Source organism: Pseudorasbora parva, chromosome 3 (assembly GCF_024679245.1).
Source record: "Pseudorasbora parva isolate DD20220531a chromosome 3, ASM2467924v1, whole genome shotgun sequence".
Taxonomy (NCBI): domain Eukaryota; kingdom Metazoa; phylum Chordata; class Actinopteri; order Cypriniformes; family Gobionidae; genus Pseudorasbora; species Pseudorasbora parva.
The window spans coordinates 23,239,968-23,250,807 of record NC_090174.1 but is presented as its reverse complement, the minus strand read 5'-3'; the positions used below and the strand labels follow the sequence as shown (position 1 = coordinate 23,250,807).

Genomic DNA, 10,840 nt, shown 5'->3' with positions numbered 1-10,840 from the left:
TGTTTTTCTGTGTTATTGTTGCAGTGCTGACTGTACATTGACTTGTTTAAAGTTTAATAAAAAAAATTCCCTTTAAATTTTGTACAGTGCACAGGCATATACATTTTGCTGTTGATAACAAAACTATAATATAGTAATATATTTATAATAGGCCTATGCTCTTGACAAATCGGTCAATATAATTTCACAAAGAAAGTTCATGGAACTAATTAGAATATCACATGCATTTAGGATCATGCCCATATATAGGAGACTAAAGGGGAATTGTCACTTTTTGTTCTGTAAATAGGCCTGTTTTTAAGGTAGGCCTACGTTTATTTATGAAAGAGTTTCTACACAAAGTCTAAGCTCCAAAAAAAATACATTCCTGAAAAAAAGCACAAATTCTCAAGACATGCATACAAATATATTTTATTTTATCATATATTAATAGACAGCAAGATTGTACTTTGACCTATGACAAGAGACTGAACATATTAGGATATCGATATGATTTTAATCAGGTTTTTATGGGTCATTGGATGCATATATTGTGATTACATTATATTTAAATTTGCTTTCAAAGAAGGCCACATTTCTTCCTGTCCAAAGCTATATGTCACATCCCATCTGTATCACTCTCGGTGGTGTTGTCCAGGATGCACTGCACATTCTCTTTGTCTGTGAATTTTTTGGTTCTTAAAGCACGTTTCCTGTACAAGACCACATTAAGAATATTGCTTAGAACAAATCACTCGTTTAATTAAGATCCTCTGCTTTAATGGTTAAATTGTGGTTTTGAAAGAATAAAAATAAACAAACCTCCTGTAATGGAAGTTGCATTTTCCTTTAATTCTGCAGTTACCTGAGATGTCCTCTTCTGAGAACATACTCTTAGAAAACTGTAAGAATGAATGAAAAACAAATTAAGCTACTTTCATTTTAAGCATAAACAGTCTCAACAAAGATACCTACATTGTACTCGCCAGATGTCTGGCTCTGTGATTCTTCACTCATATCTGTGTGAGAAAAAAGAAAAGGTGCTTAAATAATAACAATCTATTTTTGAGCATGGAATCTGATAGAAAAATGATAGAGAATGTTACCCTTTTCACTCCTCTCTCTGGACTCCTCCTCGCTAGTCTGACTTTTCAGCTGTGGATTAAAAAAACAAAAAACAAATTCAACAACCCTGTGTAATAGATTTAATATATACTTCTGAAGTGAATTCTACTGGGTTTTTGCATTTAAATTGGTTTAGGAGAAACATTCACAATTACCTCAAATGAACTGAGTAAAGAGTTTTCTTCTGAGTTCTGAGGAATAAAACTAATCATAATCAGCTTTATACTCACTGTTAAACTGTATCCCAGTGGTCATACATTTTGTAGACAATGTGCTTTCATCAGAGTGAGACAGGCAAATTAGCAAAAACGGATGTTTCATCTGTTCCATTCATATATGTAATAGTTTTCAAGCTTACATACCACTTGAATTGTGTTTTTCTGATTGCGAAGTTTTGCTTGAAGAGCAAGAACATCTCCTTGAGTTCGAAACAACTGGACTTGAAGTTCATCATAACGTTCTCCCATCTCCCGGATCTGTTTGCGGTACTGGTCCTTGTCTTGGAGATTTTTTGAGTTCTCCAAATGGTACTCTTCTCTTGTACAAATAGCCTATCAAATGGGCAGTGCCATACAGTTGTAGCAGTTAATGAAAACAAATACATTTAAAACGGAATAGAGATCATCATAAAATGTTAAACATCTATAAAATATCCATCTTATTTCACAAAGCAGAAGTAATCTATTTTCTTGAATGTTCCGTTTCATTAGCCACTATAGGTAAATAACTACTTACTATACAATAACTACACTAACACTATATTGACAAAAGTTGGGACATCTTCATTTACATGCACATGAGCTTTAATGACATCCTACTCTTAATCCGTAGGGTTTAATATGGAATTAGCCCACAATTTGCAGCTATAACCGCTTCAACTCTTCTGGGAACGCTAGAAGTGTGTTTATGGGAATTTTAGACAATTCTTCTAGAAGTGCATTTGGGAAATCAGGCACTGATGTTAGACGAGCAGGTCCGGCTCACAGTCTCCGCTCTAATTAATCCCAAAGGTGTTCTATCGTGTTGATGTCAGGACTCTGTGTAGGCCAGTCAAGTTCCTCCACACCAAACTCGCTCATCCATATCTTTATGGACCTTGCTTTGTGCACTTGTGTGCAGCTATGTTGAAACAGGAAGGGGCCATCCCCAAACTGTTCTCACAAAGTGGAGCATGAAATTGTCCAAAATGTCTTGGTATGCTGAAGCATTAAGAGTTCTTTTCACTGGAACTGAGGGGCCAAGCCCAAGCCTTGGAAAACAACCCACACCATAATCCACCCTCCACCCAACTTTACACGTGGCACAATGCAGTCAGGAGAGTACCGTTCTCCTGGCAACCACCAACGCCAGACTCATCCATTAGAGTGCCATACCGAGACGTGTGATTCAGCACTCCAGAGAACACATCTCAACTGCTGTAGAGGCCAGTAGCGGCATGCTTTACACCACTGTTTAACACTACTGCATTTGACACTTTGCATTGCACTTGATGTACACTTGCCTGCACTGTAAAAAAATAAAATAAAAATTGAATGTCTCCAATTGAACATTTTCTAGTGACTGATCACATCTACTTTTTTCAGTTGGCCAAATTTAATTCACAGAAATTCAATTTGGCCAACTAAAAAATTTAGATGTGAACAGTCACTACACTGCAAAAAAAAGTTTCACTTCAGTGTGACTGAGTTTCTATGACAATATCTATGTGTTTAGCATAATATTTGGGTTAATCTGGAACTACTAGACTGGAAAGGTGTCAATCCCTCCTGACAAAAAAAAAAAATCTGCTGTGTAAATAGTTGTTAAATGTTGTGGTTGTTGCTAAAATAAACTCTCAAACTTAAACTCTTGTTGCATTTAGTTGGAAGATTCTGAAGCTCTAAATAGAGAAGTAAGGAGGTGCTGCAAGAAGGGAATTCCGGGTGGGGGGGGGGGGGGGGGGGGGGGACAGAAACATCAACAATGACCAAGCTTGTGCTTCCCCATTTTCAGGACCTTCTGCACCAACTTCAGAATCTTCTCTTCAGGAATCCCACATCTGCATGTACCAGACTGTCAAAATATTCTGCACAAAATTCAGAACATTTAACTACAAGGTTCTTCTTTTCTTTTTCAAAATTGGACAGTTGAAGACTGGAAAATGTTGCCTGGTCTGATGAGTCTCGATTTCTGCTGAGACATTCAGATGGTAGACTCAGAATTTGGCATAAACAGAACGAGAACATGGATCCATCATGCCTTGTTACTACTGTGCAGGCTGCTGGTGGTGGTGGTGTAATGGTGTGGGGGATGTTTCATTGGCAGACTTTAGGCCCCTTAGTGCCAATTGGGCATTGTTTAAATGCCACGGCCTACCTGAGCATTGTTTCTGACCATGTCAATCCCTTTATGACCACCATGTACCCATCCTCTGATGGCTACTTCCAGCAGGATAATGCACCATGTCACAAAGCTCAAATAATTTCAAATTGGTTTCTTGAACATGACAATGAGTTTACTGTACTTAAATGGCCCCCACAGTCACCAGATCTCAACCCAATAGAGCATCTTTGGGATGTGGTGGAACAGGAGCTTCGTTCCCTGGATGTGCATCCCACAAATCTCCATCAACAACAAGATGCTATCCTATCAATATGGGCCAACATTTCTAAAGAATGCTTTCAGCACCATGTTAAATCAATGCCACATATAATTAAGGCAGATCTGAAGGTGAAAGGGGGTCAAATACAGTATTAGTATGGTGTTCCTAATAATCCTTTAGGTGAGTGTATGTGTAACTGCTATAGTAACATCCAACTCAATCAACTGCTTATCAATCTTATGTACTTCATTTCTTTATCCATTCATGGTATTAATTTTAGTGGTGGTTAGTTATTCTTGTCTATTGTTTTCTTAAAATCCATTTTACACTTCCTCCAAATTAAGCTAAATTAGGGTTCCCTGTGTAGGCCAAACATTACAACATGATGTTGCTATGTCTGTCATGCAAAGATAAAGGTTTGATACCTTGTCTCTTTCTTTGATAACCTCTTCCAGCTGTTTCAGAATGTCTTCCATTCGTTCACGATACATTTTAGAGTCCTTTCTTAGCATTGTGCACTTCAGTTCCAACTCATCCTTCTCTTCTCGATACTTACATTTAAAAGGAGAATGACAAAGGTAAAAACAAAACAAAAAGGTATTGTTATAATATGAAAGGCATAATACAAATTTAAGTAAGATTCACTTCTGTCCAGTCTGCATGTATTAAACAAAGGCTACCTTATCACGCAACTCTTCAGCATCATGTAGATCTCTCCTTAGATTATAGAGATCATTCACCAGCTCCTGGTATTGTGCCTGAGTTTGTTGCTTGAAATCCTCTAATGACTGTGAATCAAGCTTTTCGTGCTCCAGAGTTTTGACCTGTGTTAATTAATTGTGCGTGAGTCATCCTTATTCATATTTGGATTAGTGTTGACTAATAATTGAGGCTGAGTTACCTTGGACGCACTTTCAAGTTCTTGTATACGAGCTGTAAGAAGATCGTTTTCTCGCTGCATCTGCCAGATCAACTCTGGACTCGGCCTCTGCTCCATGGCATTTTTCAAAGTTACTGTCTTTTTCCTTTGGATCTTTGAGTCACTTTCTGCATTCATTAAACTGTGTTTCAATTTTTCAATCTTATAGAAAGGACAAAAAAGAGGGAAAATAAATACAAAGAGAGAAAAGACAGGAAAAAAATCAAGTTAAATAGAAAAGAAAAGATAATAAGATCACAAGGTTACACTTTATTTAAGGTGCCCCTGTTACAGTGTACTGAGTACATTTCAGTACCGACCAAGACCCATAAAAGGTACTAAAGATGTCATTACAAAGCCCATCTCACTAGTGGTTCTAAAATCATTTTATGAAGTGATGAGAATAGGTTTTGTTTGCCCCCCCCCATTTCAAAACACCGCTTCATAAATCTTTGAACTGTTATGAATCAGAGTCTCGATTCATGATTCGGATCGCCAAAGTCACGATTTCAGCAGTTTGGTGGTTTGACACGTTATCCGAATCCTGAATCGATACACTCATTTATTAAGCTCTGAGGCTTTAGGAAGAAGTGTTTTGATATCGGCCATCAAGTCGTTATTTGGGGGGGGGGGGGTTGTGCACAAAAACTATTCTCGTCGCTTCATAAAATGCTTTTAAAAACCCTGTAGTGAGACTGACTTTGTAACAACATCTTTAGTAGGCCTACCTTTTTTGGGTCTTGAGAGAGTAAATTCAATTTGGGGTCAATGGAAAGTGCCTTTCTGAGCCATTGGATTTAAACAAAAATATCTAAATTTGTGTTCCGAAGATGTATTCACACCCCCATGCAAATAAATCACGCTATTCAACATTTTGAATCCATTCGCTTCAATCGCACCTGAAATTCGCTTCATTTGCGTAAAGGTACGTTCACACCAAACGCGAATAGAGCGTCTGGGGCGAATGATTTCCATGTTAAGTCAATGGAAAGGCACGTTGATGCGCGTCTGGAGGTCCTACGGCACGATAGATCCGTTTCGCGCGGCGCGATGGACGCGATTCTGCCTCATTCCATCATCCAGTTTACGTGAATTTGAAGCGAATTGAGCGTCTCGCGCGATACGCGCGAGAGTGGTGCTTTTTGTGCATTCACGCGTTTGAAGCGAATTCGCGTCTACGCCCGAGTTTAAAATGTTAACTTTGGCGTCAATTCGCGTCGCGTTAACCAATGAGGAGCCTGCTTGCTGCTGTCACGTGGTAAAGTGACGTGATGAGAAACCCTGCATATAATTAAAAGAAATACTTTCTCACTAAATGTAAAAAATATTTTGTCACTAAATGTAGTTTTAAGGCTTTTTAGTTGATAATGTAGTTGTTTAAAGCTAAAATATGTGGTTTACCTATACAGACAGTGCCTATTTAAAAAAAGAACACTTGTTTTTGGAGTTGTGATATCCAGGCGATCTCCGGGTATTAAGCGTTCGTTAACCCCAGCGTGAGCAGCCTTTCCTCAGCCAGTCCTTCTGGCGTTTGTCGCTGGCTAGGATGTCTATGTGTACATCTAATGGGCAATCTTTGGTCCAATTAATTTATTGTTGCCTATAATCATTTTAAATGAGGGCAAAGTGAAGTTTCATAACTTTATGTTATTTAAATATACATGCAGTGAAGATAATCCAGGTAGTGCGTTGGCTGAACCACGTGTGGCTGTTAATGCTTAATATATTTCACCTGGAGCGCCTTTAACGTGCGTCTATTTCGTTTCAAATGCTCGATTTCTACGCGCATCCAATTAGCTGCGGACGCGCGAATGGATTCAAAATGTTCACGTGTCAAACTAGACGCGGTAGACGCGATTGACGCTAAATTCGCGTTTGGTGTGAACGCAGCGTCACAACAGACCCGAATTCACGTCATGGGAGGGGCTTCTGCCAGGCAGCGGCAGTCGGCAGAAGGACTAGCTGAGTTAAGGCTGTTCTCGCCGGGGTTGATGAGCACTGATTGCCACTGATCGCCTGGGTCTCACACCTTCCGAAAACGCCAGATCAAATTTTTGGACACGTATTTGGACTTTAACATGTAAATCACTCGCGCGAATCGCGTCATGCGCCTCCGGTGTGAACACAGCATTACAGGTGTTGAACAACATGAGGGTGAGGAATTAATGACAGAATTTTCATTTTTGGGTGAACTAACCCTTTAATATATAGGGTTAAGATAAGGTTTGTAGTAGGGTTAGTTGCATGTAGGTAATTATGCATAATTTATAGTTATAGTAAATACTCTACTATAGTAAATACATATTTAAATTGTTTAACTAGGACACTGTAAAATAAAGTTACGATTACTTTTAATCTAATCTAATAGGCTACTTTCTTCATCTTTGAGCTTCCCCCAAACATCAACATTACAGTTATAACCATAAATGCAAATAAATAAATCCATAGAATTTCTTATTTCTATCTTTACATTTTGTGTTGAACTATGAGCACGACATGTTCCTGACAGGCTTTCCTGAATCCTGATGGAATGACTGATCACCTCGAGTTGGAGGTCTCTGTTACACATGAGCGCGCAGTTCTTCTCTTCGCTCAGTCGGGTCAGATCGTGCATCAGTCGATAATTCTCGTCTCTCAGTTTACGCGCTTCCTCGCAAATGCGCTCCCGCTCTTCTCGGATGCGCTGCACGCGGTCCTGCTGTTTGTGAAGCTCGCTCTCACGCAGCTGCAGCTGGCGGATGGTGTCTAGCTGCTCCGCCGCCTGCGCAGACACTTCGAGTCGCGTCCTCCGTTCATCCTGTGCGAGCTTCTGGAGGCGAGACACCTCACTCATAAGGAACTGAGTGAGGCCACATTCGCCTGCAGTGTCTGGGTGGACAGAGAAAGTTCTATAAAGATTTTTTTATAAAGCAGCAAGGGCCAATTTTCATTTAGAATACTAACTTCTATGGGGTTACTGTTCTGCCACAATTCTGCGCTCAAGATCATATTTTGAGCGCGCAAAAGGGCATTTTGCACGTGAATTGAGTTTTGTTAGAAGAATCTTTCTCTCGCAAATAAGAAAGTATTTCGAGCGAACTAATCAATTTTGCATTTAAAATAAGCTTATTTGGATGTGTGCCAACGTTATATTCCACATGTTCACACTTGTAGTTCGGTTATTTGGTTCGTTTGGTCCGGACCAAAAAACAAAAACAAAACATATAGTCCTGGTCCGCTTAGCGTTCACACTGGCATTTTTAACAGCGACCCTAAAGTTACCGAACCAAAGGCATAGGGAGACGCTCACACACTGATTGGTCGGCTTAAATGACGTAGGAGCTTGCTTACGAATATTCAAAACATTGTTTGAGATGAGCAAAATCTGTGCAGAACCGATCAAGCAACCAAGACGTTGCACATGTGAAATATAATGTCGGCGCACATCCAAATAAGCTTATTTTAAATGCAAAATTGATTTCCGTTGCTCTAAATACTTTCTTATTTGCGAGACGAACATTTCTCCGCAAAACTCAGTTCACGTGCGTGCGAAATGCCCTTTTACATGCTCAAAATATGATCTTGCGCATGCAAAATTGAGGCAGAATAGTAACCCCATAAATATTACTGCATTTTATATATATTGAGGTGGGAAATTTTCAGCGACTGCAGTTTACATTGTAACACAATGTTTTGTGAGTCGATGAATCATTCATTCAACACATTTTTTCAAAACCGATTCATACAATACTTTTTGAGGTACTTTTTTGAATTAGTTGCTTCATGACTAGTAAAAAGTATGTTATATAGCATGAAAGGATGTGTAATGAATGTAATCTGGGAATCTTCATTGGTCATGTTACTGTCACTAGACACTGCCATTCACAACTCCTCTCCTGTGGCTATGTTTTGAAGCATGGCAGCTGGTTTGAGCTGGTCAATTGCTGGTTCTAACTAGCTCCAGCTCAGGACCAGCTTAACCAGCTCTTGACCAATAAGGACCAGCAGCCATGCTTCAAAACATACCTAATGATGTTTTTTGAAACAGGGTACTATTTTTATGAATACTGTGAATTCAGACATTACTTTTTTCACATGTTTTGCAGCAATTATATAGTATGGACGTATACCTATTCGGATGTAGGCTACCCACTGTATTCGACTTAAAGTGGAGCAGACCAATCAGTGCCTCATATCATTGAATCATTTACTCAACAAAAACTCTGATTTACTCAGGAATCAAATGCCACCGTGTTGTTGCAATAGTATAAAGTTTAGATTTTTTTATTATTTATTTGCTAGTGCAAAAATACACAAACTATAGAAATACTGTTTACATTTTAATTGTTGTATGAAAGCAATAATATCACACTTGTGATTGTGCTGTTGGTCAGAATATTTTTGGTGGCAATAGTGCCAATGGCAAATCACAACTGTGAAGATGTTTGGATCAAAGCACAAAACAACAAAAACAGATCTTTAGAAATTAGTTAATGAATAAAAATATAATGGAAATATAAACAAATACGAAATTTCATATATTTTATGTTAAGGACACCCTGGATACCTTGATGGGAATATTTAACAAAGTCTATTCTCCTTTGGACAATGATGATAGCAGTTATCAAAGCAATTATCCTTTTCCATAAAATATTTGATGAATAATTTTTTTTACATCATGACATAATTCAAATAATAATAAATAAATAAATAAATAAATAAATAAATAAATAATATATATATATATATATATATATATATATAAATATATAATATATAATATATATATATATATATAAAATATAATATATATATATATATATATAAAATATAATATAATATATATATATATATATATATATATATATATATATATACACTGTAAAAAAATATTTAGAAAAAAAGTTACCTGGTTGCCTTAAAATTTTGAGTTCATTGAAATTAATTTTTGAGTTAATACAATGAACATTTTTTGAGATTCGACAACCTTTATTAAAATATTATTAAACAATTTTGTAAGCATATTGGGTAATTGTGTGAGTTTTATTTCTGATGACGCAGTGAAACATGCCAAATATACATGCTATTTTCATGACTTTTTTATTTTTATGTGGTTTAGATACAATAATATTTTGAGTTTCTATTTATTAAATAAGTGTCCTTCATTGTATCAACTCAAATTTTTAATTTCAATAAACTCAAAATTTTAAGGCAACCAGGTTACTTACTTTTTTAAGCTAAACCAACAAAAACCAACAATATTTTTTTACAGTGTATATTATATATATATATATATATATATATATATATATATATATATATATATATATATATATATATATATAATTGTTAATAATTAATATGATATATATATATACTAAATTCATATACTTACCAATTAGTACAGAGAAGACCCTAGCAGGCTCTTTGCCAGTGATTTTGCGGTACACATCTGGATAGTCTAGCTCCAAACTCTCTAGAAATGCCTCATATCCTTTGAGGCCAGTTCTTTGTAATATGTCCAGCAACACCCCTACAAGCGAATACAAACATTCTTAACTCTATTTAAATATCTAGATACCTGGGGTGTTAAAATAGGAGTATATGCCAGTATATGCTTAGAAAATAAGATAAAAGGTTTAGAATGTCACTAAATATCACTTTCCACAACATTGTAGCATATTTTTAATGTTTGACATCCTAGTTGAAACTTTTTGTAATCTGACACTTCTCTTACCGACTTTTCGTCGCCTAATAACCAGACTGGGGTCATTGTAGATCTGTTCCTCGTCCTCGCTGCTCAGTACCTTACACTGTCTCAGATAAGGTGTTATCCTTGAGGGCTCAATTGTCTTGATTAGAAGCATTCTGTAGTCTTCCAGCCGTGCCCAGCACTCATCATCTTCTTCCACCTCCAAAACTCCTGTGCTATCAGACATGACTGACAACTAGCTCTCTGCTGGATTGATAGGAGCCGTTTGATAGCAAGCTGTAATGCCAAATGCACATTACACATTCGGCTGGTCTGAGTGTAAACTCAAAAAGGAAATGAATTTCACTGAGCTGTGGTGGCAGAAGTTCCCTTTTTCCAGTTGTCAGTGCAGTCTTTTTTTTTCTCTCCCTCTATTTCACAATAAATTGTGTTGCAATGCATTACTGCTGCATTTGGTTGCAGAATTAAGTAGTTTTTGACATTTTCTAAATTATGAATGATTTATTTCACTCCGTCTCTGTGATCTTAATAATAATAACTTTAT

General features: G+C 37.1%; 1 protein-coding gene across 2 annotated transcripts; it reads right to left on the bottom strand.

Moving 5' to 3' along the window:
* Positions 1 to 431: 431 nt before the first annotated feature.
* On the bottom strand, positions 432 to 10,614 carry card9 (caspase recruitment domain family, member 9). 2 transcript variants are annotated; one of them, XM_067438189.1, is made up of 12 exons: positions 10,321 to 10,614; positions 9,979 to 10,116; positions 7,147 to 7,472; positions 4,587 to 4,766; positions 4,366 to 4,509; positions 4,111 to 4,236; positions 1,467 to 1,655; positions 1,260 to 1,295; positions 1,086 to 1,134; positions 955 to 998; positions 802 to 881; positions 433 to 692 (listed from the first exon to the last, which is right to left on the bottom strand). In XM_067438189.1, the coding sequence occupies exons 1-12, from the start codon at positions 10,520 to 10,522 to the stop codon at positions 599 to 601; spliced, it is 1,608 nt and encodes a 535-aa protein (XP_067294290.1). In that variant the 5' UTR covers positions 10,523 to 10,614; the 3' UTR covers positions 433 to 598. The 2 variants fall into 2 exon arrangements, with proteins under 2 accessions (XP_067294291.1, XP_067294290.1); XM_067438190.1 differs by lacking the exon at positions 1,260 to 1,295 and having other exon boundaries at positions 432 to 692.
* Positions 10,615 to 10,840: the final 226 nt, after the last annotated feature.

Bases quoted from the DNA above. Each gene is read 5' to 3' on its own strand.
- card9 (XM_067438189.1), bottom strand. From the start codon at position 10,522: ATGTCTGATAGCACAGGAGTTTTGGAGGTGGAAGAAGATGATGAGTGC. The intron at 4,767-7,146 runs GTGATCAGTCAT...CCTTTCTATAAG, and splicing joins ACAGAGACCTCCAACTCGAG to ATTGAAAAATTGAAACACAG. The intron at 999-1,085 runs GTAACATTCTCT...TTTCTCACACAG, and splicing joins CAGAGAGAGGAGTGAAAAGG to ATATGAGTGAAGAATCACAG.